The sequence below is a fragment of the Rana temporaria genome, chromosome 5 (assembly GCF_905171775.1).
Source record: "Rana temporaria chromosome 5, aRanTem1.1, whole genome shotgun sequence".
Lineage (NCBI taxonomy): Eukaryota > Metazoa > Chordata > Amphibia > Anura > Ranidae > Rana > Rana temporaria.
The window spans coordinates 180,090,948-180,115,734 of NC_053493.1; the positions used below are offsets into that span (position 1 = coordinate 180,090,948).

General features: G+C 48.7%; 1 protein-coding gene across 3 annotated transcripts in view; it reads left to right on the forward strand.

Moving 5' to 3' along the window:
* The window catches only part of CCDC127 (coiled-coil domain containing 127), a 267,130-nt gene that overhangs the window by 168,197 nt on the left and 74,146 nt on the right, over positions 1 to 24,787 (forward strand). For all 3 annotated transcript variants that reach the window (XM_040353432.1, XM_040353431.1, XM_040353430.1), the window contains one exon: positions 16,028 to 16,149. In XM_040353432.1, the coding sequence (XP_040209366.1) occupies positions 16,032 to 16,149 (118 nt within the window). In that variant the 5' untranslated portion in view covers positions 16,028 to 16,031. The remainder of the gene's footprint in view (positions 1 to 16,027; positions 16,150 to 24,787) is intronic.

Here is a 24,787-nt window from a genome sequence, read left to right on the forward strand (position 1 = left end):
TCTCAGTGGAGATACGACGGCGTATCTCCAGATACGCCGCCGTAGTCCGGCCGGTCGCATCTATGTGCCTGATTCTTAAAAAATCAGTTACGCATAGATATCTATTAGATCCGACAGGCGTAAGTCTTACGCCGTCGGATCGTAACTGCATATTCACGCTGGCCGCTAGGGGCGTGTACGCTGATTTACGTGTCAAAATATGTAGATCAGCTAGATACGCGAATTCACGAACGTACGCCCGGCCGACGCAGTACAGTTACACCATTTACATTAGGCTTTTCCCGGCATATAGTTACCCCTGCTATATGGTGGCGTAAGTGCGGCGTACCAATGTTAAGTATGGCCGTCGTTCCCGAGTCGAAATTTGAAAAAGTTACGTCGTTTGCGTAAGTCGTCCGTAAATGGGGCTGGACGTTGTTTACGTTCACGTCAAAACCAATGACGTCCTTGCGGCGTACTTTTGAGCAATGCACACTGGGAAATTCCACGGACGGCGCATGCACCGTTCGGGAAAAACGTCAATCACCTCCACACGCCCACCTCTTCACAATTTGAATCAGGCGGGCTTACGCCGGCCTATTTACGCTAGGCCGCCGCAATTTTTTTTGAGAATACGGAACTTGCCTGTAAAAGTTGCGGAAAGGTGTAACGTAAATAGGATACGTTACGCCCGCACACAGTTGCGCCATTCTATGTGAATCTACCGCTAAGTGACACTTTTGAATTTTTTTGGGGGGACCAGTGACACTAATACAGTGATCAGTGCTAAACAATATGCACTAGCACTGTACTAATGACACTGGCAGGGAAGGGGTTAATAGGGGCATTTAAAGGGTTAAATGTGTTCCTAGGAAAAAAACAAGAAAAGGGGCGCCTCTGAGTATGTATCATAAGAATACTTTAAAGCGGAGGTTCACCCTAAAAAACATCTATGTAGCATCCCATCCAGCATACTTGCGTCTGCTATAGTATGTTTTTATTTTTTTTGCTGTATTTACCGTTTAATCATTCAGTTTCTTTTCAGACTCCAGCGGGGAGTAGGCGTTCTTATGAAGAGGGAAACATGATTGACGTCCGGCTATGGCGCAATCACGCGTTTCGGAAATAGCCGGACTAGGACTCGGCTCTTCACGGCGCTATACGGCGCCTGCGCACAGACAAGGAGCTGATTGCGCAGGCGCTGTATATATCCGAGTCCTAATTCGGCTATTTTCGGAAGACATGACGCGCCATAGCCGGACGTCAATCATGTTCCCCTCTTCATAGGAACGCCTATTTCCCGCCAGAGTCTGAAAAGAAACTGAACGATTAAACGGTAAATACAGCGAAAAAAATAAAAAAACATACTATAGCTGACGCAAGTATGCTGGATGGGATGGTACATAGATGTTTTAGGGTGAACCTCTGCTTTAATAAACAACAACATCCACTCACATGGAGAACAGGTAAGTTGCATTCAAATCCGGTTGCTGGGCTGAAGAGATGAAAGTGGGACTGCAAGTCACACCAAGTCCTGTAAAGCACCCAGAATTACTTATCGCAAAGCTCCCAGCCTAAAAAATAAAATCGCCCAGAGCAAACTTAAAAGTAACCAGGTCACCCCCAATCCCACCCTGCTCATACCCTTAGTTGGCATGTTCCAATGCAAAAAAGCCTGCTGCAAAACTTGTCCGTTTGTCCTACACGGCAAAAAATCATTTTGCTCTAAGGGCAGAACTTATCCACTGGACCATTTCTACAATTGTTCATCCAACTTTGTTGTATATGGTCTTACCTGCCCTTGTGGGTTGATTTATGTTGGACAAACTCTTTGCCCTCTTAGGCAACGTTTCGGCCAGCATCAACGACTTATCGAGGGTGGTAAGGATATGCACAGCTTCCCCCGGCATTTTGCCGATCACCATAAAAAATCTACCACTGGTCTTTCAGTCTGGGTCATCGAGCAAATTCCCAATGCGATGACAGAGGCTGAACGCTTCAAAAAATGATGTGCCCGTGAGACATTTTGGATTTATTGCCTTGACGTTCGTCCATGGACGGACACAGCTCCTTAAATCTTGACAAGTGGGTTATGTTCCTGTTCATAGGAGAGGACTATTCAGAACACGTTAGTTATATTACAACATGTAACTTTAACAGAGTTGAACAGCCCCGCCTAGGGGCGGTCCCTCCGGTCATAACCCCTCACCCTGCATCATGCAGCTCAGTTTTTTTCTGCCTAGTAGAGGAGGTGGACCTGGCTCCCTTTGGGCCCAGGGTCCTGAAGACATTTTTATTTATTTTATTTTTGCGATTCTTCTACCAACTGCCGGCTGGGTGACAGGCTGCATATTATAGATCCTTGTAGTCCCCCCAGTTCGGACATCGAGCGCGAGCAGACCTTAGCTACGTGCTGGGTTGGCCACGACATACCCCGTGGCTCCAGGGGTGGCCGGTGAGCATATGCTCCGGGGTCCAAATATGACTGGGCACTCACAGTGAACCAGGCCGACAGCTTCTCCGTACCATCAGTTGTGGGTCTGTCAGGGACGCGCCAGCAAGGACGGGTAATTGCGGTTCTTCCTGCCTCGGCAAGATGGAACAGTTGGGCATTCCTGGGATTAAGGGGTTCTCCTGTCCTCCCTTTCCCTGCGCTCTGTCGACCTTTCCCCTCCTGCCCTAGGGCCCGCTGTGACCGGAGTGTACCTGTGGGGGGACTCTGGGTCCCTGTGGGATGCCAGGGTCCACTTTCTGTGAGGGGGGGGTCTGTCTCTTGGGAATTCTCTGCACGGCCTTTTCGTCCACATCGCGGGGCTCAGGCACCATTTTTTGCAGCGCAGACGCCATTTTTAGTGTGCCTGCTTTCTCTTAATTCGTAAGCGGGGGCCCTCCTATTCCGCGCAGAAGCGGTATTTTTGTCAGTCTGGGTCAGCCGGCAGATCCTCCCAGTCTGACAAAGCTCCAGCTGGGGGACAGAAGCGTCTCTGGGTGCACAAGCCAAAAAAGCTGGCTACCAAGCTGCTGCCGCATGAAGTTTTGCCCCCACCCGACTCAAGGGTGGGGGGATGGCTTTGCAGCTCGGACCTCCCTGCTCTCCGACCAGTGGGTCTGCGAGATGGTAACTTTGGGGCACAAGATCGAGTTTCTTTCTTGTCCACCAAACGGATGCTTTCCCTCAAATCTTCCCCTCCTTCCAGCTCGTCGGGCTGCTTTAATGGGAGCAGTACAGGACTTGCTCAGGTGCGGGGGAATTTTGCCTGTGCCACTGAAGGAAAAGTTTCAGGGATTCTATTCAAATCTGTTTATGGTCCCAAAGAAGGACGGTATCCGTTCGATCTTGGACCTCAAGGCCCTCAATGCCTTTGTGAGGGTGCGAAAGTTCAGGACTTTCTGGCATACCTGGATATCAAGGACGCATACTTGCATATCCCCATCGGCACCGGGCATCAGAGGTTTCTGCGCTTTGCGATCGGCAAAGACCACAATCAGTTTGTGGCTCTTCCCTTTGGCCTATCGTCAGCACAAGGTGCTCGCCCCGATTCTGGCTTTGCTGACAGCGAGGCATTGGTATCGTGAGCTACTTGGACAATCTTCTTCTGAGAGCTGCTTCCGACTCAGAATTGGAGGAGGACATGTCTATAGTCAGTCAGACCCTCCGGGAATTTGGTTGGGTGCTGAACATTCAGAAGTCGGCCTTGGTACCGACTCAGCGTCTGGAGTACCTAGGATTAATTCTGGACCCCTTGGAGGTAAAGGTCTTCCTTCCTTTGGATAAGTCACTTTGGAGCAGACACTCCAGTCGGCGGTAAAATTGTTAGCATCCCGCAAATGGTCGTCTCTCCGTTTTTTGAATGCGAGTTTTGGTGGCCTCATGGTGGCCTCCTTCGAGGCAGTAACGTATGCCCAATTCCACACTCGAGTCTTGCAGAACCGAGATCCTGTCCAAATAGAACAGATCTCCATTGTCTCTGGATCGTCCGTTTCAGGTAAGTCACCTGGTCAGGGCTTCCCTGAGTTGGTGGCTGAGATCCCTGATTCTTCAGTCTGGGAAGTCGTTTGTTCCTTTCCATTGGACTGTGATCAAGATGGACGCCAGCCTCACAGGTTGGGGGGGAGTCTGGGGGGTCCAGTCGGCCCAGGGTCGCTGGACTCCGCATGAATCTCGCCTGCCGATCAATGTACTAGATCTTCGAGCGATCAGGCTATGCCTCTCCTCGTGGTCGCAGAGGCTACAAGGACGTCCAATCAGGATCCAGTCGGACAACGCCACGGCGGTGGCTTATGTAAACCATCAGGGGGGAACAAGAAGCTTGGCTGCATCATCGGAGGTCGCTTACATCCTGCGGTGGGCAGTAGAGGAGCGTGCCGGCTCTGTCAGCCATTTACATTCCAGCCATAGAAAACTGGCAGGTGGACTACCTAAGTTGCCAGATGCTGGATCAGGGTGAATGGTTGTTACATCCGGAGATGTTTCAACTCCTTTGCCGAAGGTGGGGCACACCGGACGTGGATCTCCTGGCCTCTCGACTCAATCGCAAGGTGTCAAGGTTTGTGGCCAGGTCCAGAGATCCCTGGGCAGACGCGTTGGTGGCCCCGTGGGGTCAGTATTGGCTAATTTATGCCTTTCCCCCACTGAAGTTGCTTCCTCCTCTGCTCCGCAGAGTGGACACAGAGGGGATCCCGGTGATTCTAAACGCTCTGGATTGGCCCCGGTGTCCCTGGTACGCCGACCTCGTGCGCTTGGTGGCGGATGCACCCTGGCGGCTGCCAATGCGGGAGGACCGTCTGTCTCAAGGTCCCATACTTCATCCTACTTTACAGTCGCTGGCTTTAACGGCATGGCTATTGAAAACCAGGTGCTAAGGGACCGAGGTCTGTCGGATTCGGTCATTTCAACCATGCTGAGGGCACGTCATCTTCGCGGAAGAGTTATCATTGCACTTGGAAGGCCTACATCTCTATGCAGGGCTGGACTGGGACAAAAATGTGGCCCTGGACTTCATCCAGACTGGCCCACTTTGACAGGTCTCTCCCATGGCGGCCGGACAAATCCCCCCCCCCCCCCCCCCGGCCACCAAAGCCCCCTCTCCCCCTTCACTAGCCACTCTACTTTATTAGATTAGAACGGCTGGTACTGGTATTCTTATAGGCAGTACGAGTGGGGAAGCTAGACATTATTTCACCCGGGGCAAGGAATCAGTTTGGTTCTCCCCCTTATGGGACAAGATTAGGCAGAAGTGAGAAACCCCAAGGCCATAGCTGTTGAGTCAGCTGTCTGTCCCCTCCCCCATGCTCCTCTGTCGTCGTCCCTGCTCCTCCCCCTGCTTCTCTGTTCCCCCCAGGTGAGTGCTGCGGGAAGGGAGAGGAGGTGAGCGCTGCGGGAAGGGAGAGACAGAGGAGCGGAGGGGGGCAGCAGTCCGCTGTCACTGAAGCAGGCCCACTGAGCCATCGGCCCACCGGGAAACTCCCTGTAGTCCCAATGGCCAGTCCATCCCTGTCTCTATGTGCAGGGAGATGGAGTGGCGTCCACGGACGTATTCCGTTTCCAGGGTCCTGCTGTTTTTACAGCGTGGAGTTGATCAGAAACTTGCCTTGAGCACCATTAAGGGACAGATTTCAGCCTTGGCTGTTTTCTTTCAACGACCCTTGGCGACCCACTCGCTGGTAGGTACCTTGTGCAGGGGGTTCGACATGTGCTTCCCCCGATTAGACCATTGCTTCTTCCAGGGGATTTGAATCTGGTGCTCTCGGCTCTTCAGGAGCCTCCTTTTGAGAACATCAGAGAAATTCCTCTCTACGCTATCTCAGAAAATGGCTTTTCTAGTAGCCATTACATCTGTCAGACGTGTTTCTGAGTTGAATGAGGACATTGTACTTCCGTCCTTGTGTCCTCGACCGTCGCATCCCAAAAAGGCTGCGCTACATACCTTGGACGTGGTACGCGCTCTGTAGGTGTACCTGTCTGCTACGGCTCCATTCCAGAGGTCAGGCTCAATGTTGTGGCGGTATCTGGTCCGCAGAAGGGCCTGGCGGTCTCGCGGGCCACCATTTCTCAGTGGATCAGGCAGCCCGTCATCCAGGCCCTACGCCCTTAAGGGGCGGGCGCCTCCTTTTCCTGTCACGGCACATTCGACCAGGGCAATTGGTGCTTCCTGGGCTTTCTGACATCAATCGTCTGTTTCACAGGTGTGTAAAGCTTTTTTTCCAAATTTTACAAGGTTGATGTGAGTGCATCTTCAGATGCTTCCTTCAGCCGCAGGGTTTTGCAACTCCTCCGTTGCTTGTTTGGGGTGAAGTTGGTTTTTGATTACTGTTCCCACTTCTCATTTTTTCTGACACTGCTTGGGGACGTCCCACTTGTCAAGATTTAAGGAGCTGTGTCCGTCAATGGACGATAAGAGAAAATAGGATTTTTTTGTACTCTCCGTAAAATCCTTTTCTCTGTCGTCCATGGACGGACACAACACCCACCCCTCCTTTTTAAGTTTGTACTGCTTTTTGACGAACTGAGCTGCATGATGCAGGGTGAAGTGTTATAACCGGAGGGACTGCCCCCTGGGTGGGGCTGTTCAACTCTGTTAACATTGCATGTTTTAAGATAACTAACATGTTCTGCCTAGTCCTCTCCTATGAACAGGAACATAACCCACTTGTCAAGATTTAGGGAGCTGTGTCCGTCCATGGACAACAGAGAAAAGAATTTTACTGTGAGTACAAAAAAGCCTATTTTTTTGCGCTATAAACAAAAGAGCAACAATTTTGAAAAAAAAGCAATATTTTTTACTTTATGCTATAATAAATATCCCTAAAATATATATATATATATATATATATATATATATATATATATATATATATATATATATATATATATATATATAATAAAAATGTTTTCTCTGTTTAGGTCGATATGTATTCTTCTACATATTTTTGGTTAAAAAAAAATCGCAATAAGCGTATATTGATTGATTTGCGCAAAAGTTATAGTGTCTACAAAATAGGGGATCGTTTTGTGGCATTTTTATTATATATATTTTTTTAATGGTGGCAATCTGCGATTTTTTTTTTTTTTTTTTTTGTATAATCAGTATTTATTGAAGAAATAAAAGGGGAAGGGGGAAGAGCATATAAGACAAATGTCAGATACACCCAACAGGTTGTCATTGTATAAAGATCTGGCCACACAGGGCCGTCAAGCAGTGGAGATACATATCAAACAATGCACACTGTATAAGCATGTATGAACCGCCTGTGACAGACGTAAACTTAGCCATGAGGGCCGATCCAGCAGCCAACACCCGAAGGTCGCCAGTGGCCGGCTCGACCCCCCGGGCAACATGGTGGCCGCGTGGGCCGCAGCCAGAGAGGATGTGGGAGCGAGCACTTGTGGTGCGAGGTGTCGGAGGGGGAAGAGCTGTACTGTCCGCCGAACCACCAGAGCCTGGGTATGAGCCAGGTGGGAAGCCTGCATGAGAGCCGTGCCAATACAGGCGAGCCATAGGGCTCATGACCGAACCAGAAGCTCACGTCCAGGGCAGAGGGGGGGCGGGGCACTAAGACCTCCAACTAACCACCCACCACCCCCAGGCGAGCCCTGGGTCAGGGCCAGGGATCGGCAAAGGCTCCCAGGCAGGTTATGGGGTAAACCAAGTTCTAACAATTTGCTCCAACTAGCCCAACACCACACTCAACAGTCTTAAGGGGTAACATCCCCCTCACTGGTCACAAGCCGTGACAATAAAAGGGAGAAGATACTGGGAGGGGAGAGGGAGAGAAGGTTCTGGGAAAGTGAGAAGGCACAGGTAAGACATGTAGGGAGAAAGGGAAGTAAAGGGAGAGAGGGGGGGTAGAAAAGAAAGAGTAGAGAAAGGGACAGTGCGTACCTCGTTTGTAAGCAAAGAACTTGTCCGCTTCCACACCGGGCGCTCCCCTCCAGCTCCAAACATCAGTACTGTACGGCCACCTCCTTGGCTAAGTGCTGGTGGGTCCAGCTGCTCCCCAGCGAGAGCTTGCAGCCTGCGAGTCTTAAGGGATGGCTCCGCCAATTCCAGCAAATCCACGTCTAAACTAGAGGGAACAAAAACAGGGTCCGAGACATAGTCTGTCCACGGCGCCCACGCGGTCATATGGCGGTCGTGACAGGTCGCCACCCAGCTCTCGGCCTCTCCGATGTCACTCACCACCCGTATCCAGTCCTCTCGACCAGGTACTCTAGACTGCTTCCAGTACACCGGAAGCAGCCTCCTGGCTGCATTAAGTAAGTGTGGTATTACACTCTTCTTATAGTGACTGAGAGGAATTGTAGGGACATGGAGAAGAAAGTGCACCGGAGAAAAGGGTATATCAACCCCCGTGATTGTCAGTATCTGATCCTTAACATCCGCCCAGAAGGGCTCAATCAGGGGGCAGCTCCACCATATGTGGATGAGTGTGCCCGCACCCACGCCAACACAGCCCGGATTCAGTTGGGTAAATACACGCCAGGTCCGCCGGCACACGGTACCAGCGAGACAATAGTTTAAAATTTGTCTCTTGTGTTTTAGAGTCTACAGAGGAAGAATGAGTGAGGCGGTACAGATGGGTCAGTTGTGCGTCCGTAAGGACCTGATCCAGAGCTCTCTCCCATCTCCGTATGTAGGCAGGCACGGGCAGAGGGGCAGCAGAGCCCAGCAAACGGTAGAGCTCAGACACCAGGTGTGGGGTGGGTTCATCATTAATAAAAAGACTTTCAAACGGGGTGATAGACGAGGGATCTCTAATCCTGTGGCCCTGTTTTTCAAAAAAGTAGTGTAGTTGCCTATACCACCAAAAGTTCATCCGTGGTCCCTGCTTCCCCGCCGGAAGGGCCTCGTAGTCCAGGAGTTTACCATCCTTCATAAGCTTCCCGCAGCTGGCATTTCCGTCCTCTACCCATGGCCCAAAAAAGGCCATTTGCTCTCCCGGAGGGAACCAAAGGAAGCCACCTAGTGGGGCCAGCGGCGACACAGGGGGAGACAATTTAAGCGTAACGTTCAGTCTATCCCAGAGCGCGAGCACATGGGTCGTCAATGGGGAGGTCGTCTCTGATAGACCCCTGTGTTCTCGCTGTAACCATGGTGCGTACAATAGGTTCCGTCCCGCAAGGGATTTCTCCAGAGATACCCAGAGCTTCGATTGAGAGTGGAAACGCCAGTTCAGTATCCTTTGGAGAGCAACTGTTCTATAATATCGTCTAATGTCAGGAAGTCCCAGCCCGCCCTCAGTCTTAGAGCGCTTTAACGTCTTGAGGGCTATTCGGGGCTTACGCGCGCTCCAGACAAACTCAGTCAGCATACTAGAGAGGCGATCAAAGAACAGTCTGGGCAATCTAATCGGGAGCATCTGGAAATAGAAAAGGATACGCGGTAGGATGTTCATCTTCACCACGTTCACCTGGCCAAATCAGGTGAAGGCAGTGCGAGTCCACTTAGTAAGATCATCTTTAATCGCGGCAAGCAGAGGGGGGAAGTTTGCCTTGTACAAGGCTTCATACCTATCCGTGAGTTGTACTCCCAGGTAGCGTAAGGATGTAGTGGCCCATGAAAAAGGGAAGGCGGCTTTGAGCCTGTTTATTAGGTCTGGGGACAAGTTAATAGGGAGGATCTCCGATTTGTCAAAATTGATTTTGAAATTGGATAGGGTGCCAAAGTGTTTAAGTTCCCTCAGCAGGACCGGCAACGAGAGCAGTGGGTTCGCGAGATGAAAAAGAACATCATCAGCATAAGCTGAGAGTTTATGTTCCGCATTCCCAACCTGCAAGCCCCTAATATCACCATTGGCCCGAACTGTACGGAGCAGAGGCTCCAGTACCAGAGCAAAGAGGAGGGGTGAGAGTGGGCACCCCTGCCTCGTGCCGTTCCTGATGGGGAAGCGGAAGGAAAGGGTACCATTCACCTTCACCTGTGCACACGGATCAGAGTAAAGGGCCAAGATGGACGCCAACATACGGGGGCCCAAGCCCAAATGTTTAAGTACCTCCAGCAGGTACGACCAGTCCACCCGGTCGAATGCCTTTTTGGCATCAGTGGGGAGGATGAGGTAAGGTTGGGGGTCTGCACAGGAGCGGGCCCAGTGAATGAGCTGAACCGCCCGTAGGGAATTGTCCCTAGCTTCCCTGCCCGGGATGAAGCCTGTCTGATTAAGGTGCACAAGTCCAGGCAACAGATGTTTGAGCCTATTGGCTAATATTTTTGCTAGAATCTTCACATCCAAGTTAAGGAGTGAGATAGGGCGGTAACTCTGTGGGGCGGCGGGATCTTTGCCCTCCTTCGGGATTACAGTAATATGGGCTAGTAAAGCCTCCGGCGGAATTGTCGTACCCCCCGCTATAGAGTTAAAGTAGCGCAATAAGGGGTTTTCTAAGTGGGAGAGAAAGGTCGCAAAGTAGGCCTTGGTAAACCCGTCCGGGCCCGGGCTCTTCCCAGCGGGCAGAGACCCAACCGTTGATCTAAGTTCAAGCAGGGTGATTGGTTGTTCTAAAGCTGGAAAACCAGAACTGGTCATCCGTGAGCGAGGGGAGGCCCGAAGAGGTCAAATAGTCTCGAATCGCCTGACATTTCGCATCCCGCGCCGAAGGAGGGAGACCAGGATTCAAATCATACAAAGCGGCGTAGTATTCCCGAAAGCCCGCTGCAATTTTAGAGGACAGCACTGTCGGAACCCCCGAAGGGGAATTTAATTTATGAACATGCATCTGCGCCGTCCGTGTCCGGAGCGCCCGTGCTAGCATGCGACCGCATTTGTTCCCATGTTCGTAGAACCTATGGGACATGTGGCGGAAACGCTTGTGTGTCTGCCTGTCTAGAAGCCGCAGGAACAGCTCCCGTAGTTCCGTCAGGTTACGCAGTGCCTCTGGGCCCCCCGTCGTCTTATGGTCGAGTTCAGCTTTCTGAAGGGCGGTGTACACCCTGTGAAAGTCCGCCATGCGTTCTCGCTTCAGCCGGGAACCTTGGGAGATCAATGCCCCCCTGACCACGGCCTTATGGGCCTCCCACAACGTGCCCTCACTCACATCCGCAGTGGAGTTCTCGGAGAAATTGTGAGACAAGGTGTCTGTCTGAGATTTCCCCCACCACCCCCGCGTCATCTAGTAAGTTATCATTGAGTCGCCACGTCCAGGATCGACGTGAACCCAAGGGTAAAGCAAAGACCGCCGACACCGGCGCATGGTCTGAGATGGTGATCTGTCCTATGGAGGCAGATCGCAAAAAAAAGCTCCAGGGTGTTCCGATCTACGTACAGGTGATCTATGCTGGTGTAGACGTCATGTACCTTAGAGTAATAGCTAAAGTCGCGGTCAGATGGGTGTAGTGTTCGCCAGCTATCAGTCAGGAGGAGGGATTGGAGGGACTTGCGGAAGTGTTTGAGGAACGCGTAGGAATGCGGGGGCCTAGCATGAGAAGTGTCTAGCAAGGGGTCAGGGCTGACATTGAAGTCCCCCCCCCAGGATCGGGAAGCCCTCCCTGAACTCGCCCAGACGTTCCAACATAGTGTCAAGGAACCCCAGCTGATTTACATTAGGGGCATAGATAGATGCCAACGTGTAGGTGTGTCCGGCCAGGGAGCCCTTCAAAAATACGTAGCGGCCTAGGGGGTCTATCCGGGTGCCAGTGGGCTGAAAGGGGCATGACCTGTGTATAGCTATAGCGGTACCCCTGGATTTAGGGGTTGGAGACGTGCTAATAGACCACTGGTTAAAGAAGTGTTTAGGGAGCCTGGGTAGCGACTGTGGTGTAAAGTGGGTCTCTTGTTAGAAGACCATCTGCGTTTTGAGCCTTTTCAACTCCCACCAGAGCTTGCTGCGCTTGTGGGGGGAGCACAAGCCTCTAACATTGTAAGAGCTTACCTGTAAGGTGGCCATAAGGGAAAAGGGGAGACAAAATAACAAGCATCAGTAATCAGTAAACACATAGTAAATACGTAAAAAAAAAGAAAGAAAAGGCAGAGGCCAAACTGTCTAGCCGAGTCACTATGGACCCTGTCCGGGACCTCGATCCTATACGGAGGGGGGGCCTGGACCCTAGTCCAAGATCCCAAAGGGGATCAGTACCCAAAAAATTAAAAAGGGTAGCCTACTGGGGGAACGTGGCCACCACAACAAGAGGGAAAGGAGGGGGCGTCCGCCTCCGACCACCGCATCAGGCGTGGAGCGGCATGTGGGAGAGGAGTAGGGAGCTAAAAGTCAAAGGTGGCAGTCCCAAGGGGTATAGGCAACAGTGAGCCCAAACAGGTGGGAGTTGGCACATCGGTATTAGGCATCATCAAGCATCTCCAGCCGGAGATGGAGTAAAGAAGTATCAGTCTCCGACAGGAGCAGGGCCTTGTGAGGACTCGGAAAGGCATTGGGCCCGTCCCCGTCTGCGGTTCCTGCGTTTAGCCGTTTGCCAGGGGCCCAAAGGTGGGAGGGAGAGGGTAGGGACCTCCGACGACGTCCGGCAGTCTGCAAAGTCCACAGGGTCCAGGTCAAGAGACGAAAGGAAGTGCGGCAAGTCATCTTTCGTGCGTAGAGTCACAGTTCTGCCATCTTTAGTAGCCTGAAGATAGAAGGGGAAACCCCAGCGGTATGGCAGGCCTGCGTCTTGTAAGGCCGCCAAAAGGGGTCGCAGCAACCTTCTCTGCATAAGGGTGCGCCGAGAAATGTCCTGGTAAAAGGTCAGACGCGCACCATCAAAATCATAATGGGTTTTACCCCTCATCTTCTGCATTATACGGTCCTTGAGCGTGTATTTGTGGAGTTTGCAGATGACATCACGTGGGTTGTTCACGTCTTGAGACGGTGGTTTAAGTGCTCTGTGTGCGCGGTCAATCTCCACCACAGCCATAGCAGGCAGGCCTAAAATGTCTTTAAATATGTCTTCCAATGTAGGAGTTATATCCCTAGCTCCGGTCGCTTCAGGCAGGCCCCTTAGCCGGATATTCGCCCTGCGGCTGCGGTTCTCCATGTCATCTAAGTGACACAGCAAGGCCTCAATTTGATGACTCTGAGCAGAGCATTTCTCCTGTAGCTGCGATATGATGGGTAGTAACTTTTCCCAGTTTCTGCTCCAGGGTTTCTACCCTATTGCCCAGATGTGCAGTGTCAGCCTTTAATTGGGCCACGTCCTCTTTCAGGGCCCTTTCAACCCGGTCTGCAAAACGCTCCAGGTCTGCTTTGGTGGGGAGGGCCCAAATATGGCGCCTGATGTCCGCATCTTCCAGGGGGTCAGGCTCCTCAGAGAGGCCCAGGAGAGAGGAGGGCGAATGCGGGGAGATCGGGGCTGTCGGGTCACTCACCAGCGACGGAGAAGGCCCGGGGGAGCTCGGTTGCAGCTGGGATCGGGACGTCGGAGCCCGCGAGGCTGGAGCAGCGCTCTGTGATCTCCCGGCCGGCGCCATTTTGGAGGTCTCGCGGCCGCCTCTGGCCAGCTCCACGAGGAAGGAATCAAGCTGTCCCTGCCTCGAGCGGTCTCCCCAAGGGGTCTGCGGGGGTGCCCGGACCTTCTGCGACATGTCGGGGGACAAACGGTAGGCAATCTTCTTCTGTAGCTTAGGTTAGGTGCGGCGGTGGAACGGAGTGGCAGACACACGCGTCCTCACTCCTCCATAGCCAGGACACGCCCCCCGCAATCTGCGATTTTAATCATGACTGCGACATTATGGCGAACACATTGGACACTTTTGATGCTATTTTGGGACCATTGTCATTTATACAGCGATCGGTGCTATAAAAATGCACTTATTACTGTGTAAATGACACTGGCAGGGAAGGGGTTAACCACTAGGGGGCGAGGAAGGGGTTAAGTATGTCCTAGGAAGTGATTTTAACTATGGGGGGGCTGGGCTACGAGTGACATGACAGTGATCACTGCTCCCGATGACAGGGAGCAGTAGATCACTGTCCTGTCACTAGACAGAACAGGGAAATGCCTTGTTTACATCTCCCCGTTCTGCAGCTCCATGACCCGATTGCGGGACACTGGCGGACATGAAGTCCGCGGGTCCCGCTGGCATGGTCACGGAGCTCGCGGCAGGGGCGCACGCTGCTGGTGGCACACACGCGCCTACACGGTGGAAAATTCAAAGGGATGTTGCCCATTCTGCCGACGTAAATGTACATGTGGCGGTTGGCAAGTGGTTAATATCTGATACAATTGATTGCTCAGACTGGGCATTGTGGATGCATCATTTGGTCGGGATGGATATATCCCCATAAGGTTGCCACACTGATAGTTCCCTAGTGATCTTTTAATTATTATAAAGCATTGGGTCTTCATTAAGCTTCATGTACACTAACAGCAGCTCCTAAACATGAGTTTAGGCACTTTTGGCCGCAGTCAGGCCGTGTATTGTGTTTTCCCACTGCCGCAGACAAGAGCTGCCAGTGAACATGAAGCCTAGTGGTGCAACGGATTGTCATTGATCCGTGATCCGATCGGGTCACCATGTTTGGATCGGCACACAAAGTCATCCGTGGATTAAGCTCTGCTGCATCCGCCGCCTCCGCCATAGGAAAGGCCGCGGCTTCGGCCTAGCTCCAGAGCAGCGGGCATCTTGGTACACCCAGCGGCGGCCTAGGTAAGACTAAGTAAGCAGACAATTGTATATACAGTGGGGGAGATGTGGGAAGATGTGGATATTACAGTGGGGGAGATGTGGATATTGTTAATATCCACATCTCCCCCACTGTAATATATTGCAGTGGGGGGAGATGTGAATATTGTAGTGGGGCGAGATGTGGGTATTACAGTGGGGGGGAGATGTGAATATTACAGTGGGGGCTATATATGGTGGTGGTCCGAAAAATGATCCGATCCGTGACTCTGATCCGAGGAACGATCCGAACCGTGAGTTTTTTGATCCGTTGCACCCCTAATGAAGCTTAATCTGAAAATCCTCCGCCCTCCTTTTTTTTCTTTGTTTTGTTTATTTATTATTTTTTAACTGTCCATTTCGGCAAAGTGCATCCTGAATTTTCAGTTTCAGTCCAGCTTTTACATTTCGGTGCACCACTATTGGATATTAAACCCGCTATCACAAGGTTTACCCCGTCTATAAGTACTTTGGCTACATATTTAAAATCTGTGTTGATCAACAAGGAAGTGGGAAGGGTGCTTTGTCCAGGAAGGTACAAGTGCCAGGTTTTGGGATAACGCAGACTGCAGGTAGGCGAAAGCCTAAGCCAAGGGGAGAGCCTTTCCCAAGCCAACTAATAACTTGGTAAGATGTAGAGAGAGGAGGTCAGAGACATTTTTTTCGTAGACATCTGTGAAAACAAGTCCTAATTTTTCCTGAGTTTGTGCCTGTGGCCTGTTGTAGTCCCAACAGAGAATTTTTTTTATCTATTGAGATTCTGAAGAGCTCAGGGAGTTTCAGAAGTGCGAGTTTAGTAAAAAAGGGTTAATCCTTAATGTACAGCTATCGGCAAAACGTTTTTTCATTGTGGATAGAGTAAGGGAGGGTTATAACCCCCGTTAGATTTGTTTTTCCGCCTTCTGTGTCCCATTGCAGAGATTTCCCTTCATTCTGTCTCATAGCTGAACAGGAAGTCAGAAGAAATCCCTGCACATTAAGGAAATTCCTTGGGGACCCTCAGGTCACCAGAACTAATGTCCCCATCAGAACATTTTCCCTCTAGTACTTTTCTGGGGACGACCCAAAATTTGGTATTTTCTTTTACTTTCACTTTAAATGATAATTGTAAACAGGACAAATAGGGTGAATGGGGGCACAGACAGCAATAAAAACTGACAGGTTTTAATCCCTCTCCCCTCTATCCAAAATGGAAAAAAACGTTTTCCTTAGTTCTACTTAATAAGGTTCACTGTAAGGTTGCATCAAATTGTATGAAATTGAAATGTTTATAGGTAGGTCCAACATCTCGAGGCCTAGTGACCTCTATTAGTACAGAAGTACAGAAATTTGATTTTGTTATTCACAGTGTAATCAATGTACTGAAAATAATATTAGATAATACAATTACATAGACTAAAAGAAATGCAGAAATGTTATTTACTCATTATTTATCTAAACATAATTTTGTTTGCTGTTTAAGGTAAATGCTAATGAATAATTTGAACAATCCGCCTCGGTGGAACATCCAACCTAATGAAGATGGAAATGGGAGTAAATGGAATTATGCTTTGCTTGTTCCCCTAATGGGACTTGCTGCTTTCCGTAAGTATTTTGAATGTTTGGCCAACCTCACTGTAAGTTGTCTCTCTCACCTGGTTTTGGAACTGAAGCCCAGTTCCATAGAAACATTTATTCTTTCCTGACATTAATGATGGCCAAAAAGATTGAAAATGCTGTAATCGACTAAAATAAATGGTTGGGGCCGCACAGTGGTTAAGTGGTTAGCACTTCTGCCTGGCAGCACTAGGGTCGTTGGTTTGAAACTCAACCATGGCAAAACCTGCCTGGAGTTTGCAGGTTTTCCTTGTACCCATGTGGGTTTCCTGTAGGTACTCTGGGGTTTCTCCGACACTCCAAAGACATGCTAATAGGTTAATTGGATCGTGTGTGTGTGTGTGTGTGTGTTTGAATGAAACCTAGGGACCTTGGATTGAAAGCTCCTTGAGGGCGGAGACTGATGTGAATGTACAATATAAAAAAAGTAATGGTTCTGTAAAGTTAGGCTATTGAGGGGTGCATGCGCATTGCTGAAACATGGCAGCAACACATTAACCCAGCTCTGCTCCACTCCAGCTAAGAGCAGCTGATCTGGGACCTGCGCTGATCTCATATCTGCCTGAATGGTCTTATAGCCGCCCTGGTCACCTTTCTATGGGGAAACAGAAACCCGCAGCAGCCCAATTGCCAGAGGACAGCCATCACACTGCCGGACTAGCCAATATGGCGCTGGACCCACAACCACCGAGACCGCAGCAAGGAGAAATGGATTACACTTCAGGAGCAGAGGGAGGTGAGCCCACATTGACATTAAAAATGGGAGACTTTAACCACTTCAGCCCCGGAAGGATTTGCCCCCTTAATGACCAGGCCATTTTTTGAGATGCAGCACTGTGTCACTTTAACTGACAATTGCATGGGACTTTTAGCCGGACTGCGACATTGCGGTGGACAAATCTGACCCCACATGACACTTTTTGGGGACCAGTGACATTATTACATTGATCATTGCTATAAAAATGCACTGATCAATGTAAAAATTACACTGGCAGGAAAGGTGTTAACACTAGACTAGAGTCAGTCTGAGCTAGTGGTGGAGTAGGATGCTTCTCGATGAGTCTGCTCTCACCCAGGGACCAGATAGACTTGACAGTCAGGCAGGCAGGTTCCTCCTACCACCCTGCTACAACTTCTGCTACCATAGCACCAGGATCAACGATCTCCTCTTTTCCCCGAGCCTCCCTCCTCGCTCAGCAGCCATCACCTCACGGGAGCCCTGTAAGGTAAGCCCCTGTTTCTCAGGGCCATTCTACCTGTTCCCGGGGGCCCTTGGCGGCCGTCCTTTTTAGGACAAGCCGCGGCAGTGGCCTAATCATTGCAGAGCCAGGACCTAGCTCTCTCCTCACCCCCCACACCATTAGACGTTATCGAGGCATCCCCCCGCCACCTCTCCTCTGATTTTCAGACATCCATAACCCTACCTTGGTCCCTGCGCCCCTCCGCCACCTCCTGGAACGATTTGCGGCGGCCGCGATTAGGAAAAACCACGGCTTCACCCGCGGCCTAGTTGGCGTGCCGCATCCACACCCAGCAATCTCCCCCAAACTACCTGAAAACCCTCCCCCCCTGCCTTTTGACCACAGGAGGATCCCCATCCTCTCTCAGGTACCCCCGAGCCTCATCCCACATGATCCACCCAGCCGCACAGTCTTAGGCTGGGCCCCTGACCTTGGTGGTAGCCAGCTTGATACACCCCAGCACTGGGGTATCCCTATTCACTCACCCCCACTCCCTCCTCCACAACCCAAAAACTGGAAATTGGCTCCCACCGGATGAATTCAGGAGGGAGGACATCCCCCTCCCCCTCATTCTGCCCTAATAGGTATCCACCACCTCTTTAGCACTTGATCCAGGGTTCGCCCGATCGCTCTTGAGGGGTCAGGAAGGAATTTTTTCCACTGCACATTGGCTTAGCACGGCTAGGGTTTTTGTGCCTTCCTCTGGATCAACCAGGGAGAGAGGATTAGCTAATCTTCCTTCCCATCGCCAGTGAAAACCCTCCCCGATAAAACATCTGTCCCCCCCCGGCGTTCGGTGACCATGGTTAATCTGAGATACTCTGCAGAAACCATTTAGGGTCTAAAGTAGGGTTGTCCCGATACCACTTTTTTAGGACCGAGTACATGTACTCGCCGATACCGAATACCGATACTTTTTTTAATGTCATGTGACAGTTTTCAAACCACAATACAGACTAATGATATGAAAAATGCTCCTTACATTGGTGGTCGGTGGGAAGAATGCCCCTTACATTGGTGGTCGTGGGAAGAATGTCCCTTACATTGGTGGTCGTGGGAAGAATGTCCCTTACATTGGTGGTCGGTAGGAAGAATGCCCCTTACATTGGTGGTCGTGGGAAGAATGCCCCTTACATTGGTGGTCGGTGGGAGGAATGCCCCTTACACTGGTCTCCCCTCCCCCTGGGCCATGCAGAGCTTATCAAAACTCAAAATTGTCTTTGCTTTAAAAATCGGACCTAAAATAAGATACAAATTTATAAATAAAAATGATCAATTTATTTTAAATGAAAAATTAAATTTTTTGTAAAACTACTGTATACATTACATTGCTAAAGTCCAATTGAGAATGTCTCTCTCTAGTCTCTACAGATTCTATCATCTAAAGAGCCTCTAATTTTTAGGTGACTCCATACTGTTCTGACACAGAATTAAAATCATGCAATGCTAGATAGTGACATGGCAGTGACGGCACCCAATTACTCATTTTAACTTGGACATATAAAGTACTAGTGAGTAGTGACAGTCACAGCAGTATTCATTCAGTGTACTTCACACAATCCATTTTACTTCCTTACCTGAGGACTGCTCTGCTCTCGGTCCTGCTTGTTCTGCTCTCCGCCCACTCTCCGCCCCTCTCAGCAGTTTCTCATCCCGCTCCATCCGCCCACTCTCCGCCCCTCAGCATGTTCAGGCTGCTCTCCTCCGCCTCCTCTAAGCCTGCTCTCCACCCCTCGAAGCCTGCTCTCCACCCCCTCTCAGCCCTACGCTCGTCACTGAAGAAAAAGATAAAAAAGCATCAACCTGCTCTCCGCCCACCAGCACGTTCTCGGCCAGCTTTCCATCCGCCCACTCTCCATCCGCCCACTCTCCGCCCCTCAGCATGTTCAGGCTGCTTTCCTCCGCCTCCTCTAAGCCTGCTCTCCACCCCCTCTCAGCCCCACGCTCGTCACTGAAGAAAAAAAAGCATCATCCCGCTCTCCGCCCACCAGCACGTTCTCGGCCAGCTCTCCATCCGCCCACTCTCTGCCCCTCAGCATGTTCAGGCTGCTCTCCCCTGCCTCCTCTAAGCCTGCTCTCCACCCCCACTCGTCACTGAAAAAAAAAAAGTATCGGGCAAAGCATTGGGTCATTTGCGCGAGTACAAGTACTCGCGCAAATGCTCAGTATCGGTCCCGATACCGATACTAGTATCGGTATCGGGACAACCCTAGTCTAAAGCCATTTGCCGCAATATTGCCAGGCGTCACCAAAAAAATCTCTAAGAATTGAGCAATTGTTGAGAATCGATCGACGATCAACTGTCAAAAATTGCAGCCACTTACCCCAGCCTAAGCACATATCATGTGCTTTGATCAACACAAGATCGGCAGTAAAGCACTGACTAGAAATCCATGATTTCATCATACAATACGATTTAGACTGCCTCTTTATCACAGAAAGATGGCTTACAGCCGACTGTAACACCATTCTGGGAGAACTGGTGCCTGAAAACTATCGTATTATAACTGAAAACAGAGTGGGGCAAAGAGGAGGAGGCCTGGCGGTGATCCACAAGACTCTCCTCGCGATCACTAAAACCAGTCCTTCAAAACCCTCTTCCATTCATGGAAACCCTCACTCTGCAACTGCAAACCAATCCCCAGGAAACCGTCCATATTCTACTCTGCTATAGACCACCGGGTCCAAAATCGCAGCTTCTCTCACCTTTGACAGAGTTCATTTCCACTTATACCCTAAACAGCAAACCTCTTCTGCTGCTCGGGGATTTCAACCTCTGGGCCAACTCCTCACAGGATCCCGTTGCCGACGCCTGAATCGACCATTTGGAACGATTAGGGCTGCAACAACTAGTAAGTGGGCCCACACATGCATCAGGGCATACGCTCGATCTTATTTTCAGACAAGATCTGGAAATAAACAATCTGAAAAATGAGCTGTTACCATGGACTGACCACCATGTAATTAAATTCATAATTACCAAAAACGCCCCCTTAACAAAAAGATTAAAACCGGTGACAACGCACTGGACCAGATCTCTGAAGAAGCTCCATCCAACTACTTCAAACCGCCACAGAAACTCTAGATGCCATCAACACAGCTCTACTACAGTCAGCCGACTTAGTAGCGCCAAAACGCAAAACCTGCATCCGGAAAAACAACGCCAGCTGGTTTAACGACCAGCTGTCGTTGCTGAAGCAAGAGCGCAGAAAAGCGGAAGCCGTCTGGAAAAGAAGCTCTTAAGAGGAAAACCACGCCATTTACAAGGCAATAACAAGAAAATATCACAAAGAAATCTTTAAGCCAAAAAAATGCATTTTTCCAATGCCATCACCAATGCTCTAAACCGCCCTCGTGAACTCTTCAAGCTGGTCACCCAGACCATGAATCCAGTCTGTCTTGAAGCCCCCAATTCTGATTCCCAAGAATTTTGCAATGAATTATCGAATTACTTCGTTAACACAATTGAAGAAACCCGTGAAAGCATTCAGCGAAACAGTACTCCCTTTAACCCCCCCCCCCCTCAATCACTCGCCCAATACCCACAAAAAATCACCGCAATCAACAAAGTTCACGCTTAAACTCATCCCCATTGAGACCACCAATAATATCATCGGTACTCTGCGAGACAGCCCATGTGGAAGAAAAATATATTTTAAATATATTTTAAAAAAACATTCTTAATATATGTTAATCAAATATATTGGCATATATTCGAAATGCTACAATTTTGGCCAGATTCAATATATTTCAAAAATATATTTCAATATATTTGTGAATATATTTTGGAATGCATTGTGAAATATGTTGCAAATATACTCATAAATATATGTTAAATGTACTTCTGAATGCATTTATCAATATATTTATGCAACCATAAATATATTGCAATGTGCATTTTGAAATGCATTGTGAATATATTCAGAAATATATTGCTAAATGCATTCAGAAGTACATTTCACATATATTTCTGAATATATTCACAATGCATTCCAAAATGCACTTTGCAATATATTTAACATCTATGTATGAATATATTTGCAACATATTTCACAATGCATTCCAAAATATATTCACAAATATATTGAAATATATTTTTGAAATATATTGAATCTGGCGCAAATTGTAGCATTTCAAATATATGGCAATATATTTGAGGAAAATATATTAAGAATGTTTTTTTTATATATATTTTAAATATAAATATAAATGTACTTCTGAATGCAAAATACATTCCTATTACATTTTGAAATGCTGTGTATTTATATATTGTATTTTATATATTGTAGGCCTATAAAACCAGCAAACATTTGGAAAAAAAACAATAACACAGTACAATACACACAACTTTATTATCATGTAAATAAACAAAAACTACAACACAGGGAATAGAAAGTGGTGTTAACGGTGGTAAATTACATTAATGACATAAAAGTTTATTTGTGGTATTCTGATGAGGTTCCTGATGTTTCCCTTCAGGTGATATTTCAACGCCGCAATCTTTCTCGTAACAGCGTCACTGATCACACCTTATGAGGTCCCAGGAAACTTTGTCAAAGTAGCAGCTTTAAAAAGTAAATGGAAAATATTAGACTTATTAGATTTTCCCTGTGAATCAAAAGCCATATAAGACCCTTTTCACACTGCAGCGCTGCTAAAGCTCCAGCCGTTTTTGCAGTGTTTTTGTAGCACTTTTAGGCGTTTTTTTTTTTTTTTAAAAGGGAAAAAGTCCAGTTTTTAAGGTGCTTTGGAAGTGCTGCCCATTCATTTCAACAGACAGGTGCGTTTTAGGAGCACTATTTATAGCGCTCCCAACCCGCCCCAGATGCTGCTTGCAGGACTTTTTCTAACGTACTCTGCAAGCGCACCACCCCCCAGTGTGAAAGTTCTCATTGCACTGAAAGGGATGCAGTTTCATGAGCTTTTTAGAGCCCATTTCTAGCGCTAAAACGCCTGAAAACAGCCTCAGTGTGAAAGGGGTCTAATAGATGCAGCTGAGTAAATAAAACTAACAAAATTAAGCATGTATAAAAACATCAAAATATTGTAGACTTTTCAAAAATCAGTATAAAAATCAACATCTTGCCTACAACTTGTCTTATTAGTTCAGACTACTACCAGACTGAGCAAGATATCATCTCATTTTGACACAACAGTCAAATTGGCTTACAGTCTACATGTCAAAGCTGATGTTTTCATAGGGTATAACTGTCCCTGCTTCTCTCCATCTGTCAGCCGCTTGGAGGCACCACCTTGAAAGTTACTTTTTATTGAAGTGGTTGTAAAGACACAAGGGTTTTTACCTTCATGTATTCTATGCATGAAGGTAAAATCTTTAAGCCAAAAAAATGCATTTTTCCAATGCCATCACCAATGCCCTAAACCGCTCTCGTGAACTCTTCAAGCTGGTCACCCAGACCATGAATCCAGTCTGTCTTGAAGCCCCCAATTCTGATTCCCAAGAATTTTGCAATGAATTATCAGATTACTTTGTTAACACAATTGAAGAAATCCGTGAAAGCATTCAGTGAAACAGTACTCCCTTTAACCCCCCCCTCAATCACTCGCCCAATACCCACATAAACTCACGCAATCAACAAAGTTCACGCTTAAACTCATCCCCATTGAGGCCACCAATAATATCATCGGTACTCCTGGCACCACCTATCACGCAGCTTATAAACCAGTCCTTCGAGGAAGGCAGGGTGCCCTCCCAATTGAAACCGGGCATGATAAAAACCCATCTTAAAGAAACCCACCTTTGACCCCAAAGACCCAAAACATTGTTGCCCCATAACAGGCCTAAACGTCTTCTCCAAGGTAATGGAGAAAGTAGTGGCACAACAGCTGCAACAGCATCTAGATACCCATAATTTGCTCGATCCTTTTCAATCGGGTTTCCGTCCCGGTCACGGGACAGAAACAGCACTGCTTAAAATATGGGATGATGTTCTCGAGGCCGCAGACAAAGGAGAATCTTGTCTTCTGGTACTGTTGGACCTAAGCGCAGCTTTCGACACGGTAGACCACAAACTACTACTAACTCGGCTAGCTGAAGTAGCCAGAGTCGCGGAATGTGATCTATCCTGGTTCTCCTCCTTTTTGGAAAACCGATCACAAATGGTGAAATTGGGACCTTTCACTTCTGAAAAACGCACGGTGTCATGCGGGATCCCGCAAGGATCCCCCCTGTCGCCGGTACTGTTCAACATCTACCTCCGCCCTCTCTTTGAAATCATCAGTAGCCAAAAGCTACTTTACCACTCTTATGCAGATGACACACAACTGTACTTTCGCATCTGCAACAAAAAGGATCATCATCTAGGGCTAGAGAAATCCCTCTCTTTGATAGAAAACTGGATGACAAAGAGTTATCTTAAACTCAACCGATCGAAAACAGAACGTCTCCTGTTTCACGCCAATCGAAAGAAACAACTGGCAACAACTTGGACACCCCCGCCCATTCTGGGCCGAATCATCACCTCTAGCACCAAAGTCAAAAGTCTCAGAGTCATCTTCGACACCTACATGACAATGGATGCACAAATATAGTCAGTAGTCAGCGGATCGCACCATCTGCTGCGCCTACTATGCAGACTTATTCCATTTATTCCTAAAGAGGACATAGCAGTCGTGGTGGGAACAATTGTTAACTCCAGACTGGACTATGCAAATGCCCTCTGCCTCGGACTCCCAAAGTACCAAATCACCCGTCTGCAAGTCGTTCAAAATATGGCTGCTAGACTGGTGACTGGGAAAAAACCTTGGGAATCCATCTCTCCTTCACTGAGAACCCTTCATTGGTTGCCAGTAAAAGACAGAACTACTTTCAAAGCACTCTGTCTGACGCACAAATGTGTTCAAGGAAATGTCCCCCAATATTTATGCAAAAAACTAAAAGCTTACAACTCCAATCGCGTTCTGCGATCCACCAATCAAAATCTACTCCAAATACCAAAAACCAGATACAAGTCCAAGGGAGAACAAATATTTGCGCTCCAGGGCCCCAGACTATGGAACGCTTTACCAACCAGCATTCGGTTGGAGGAGAATCACTTGACCTTTAGGAGAATGATCAAAACCCATCTCTTTTGAGTTCAAAGGAGAAATGGACAAACGAGCGCCCAGAGGCGATTTAGTTCGCATGTGCAGCGCTACATAAGTCACTCACTAGGGGTGATCAAGGGGTTATGTGTTTTTTCCTAGGTGTGTTCTAACTGTAGGAAGGATGGGCTCACTGGCGCATGACAGAGATCGCCTTTCCCGATCACTATGAACTGTAGATCTCTGTCATGTCCCCTGTCAGAATGGGGATCCACTTGTTTACACTGGCAGATTCGCTGACGTACATCAAATCCGCCCGACCTGCGGGCATGCTCCCACAG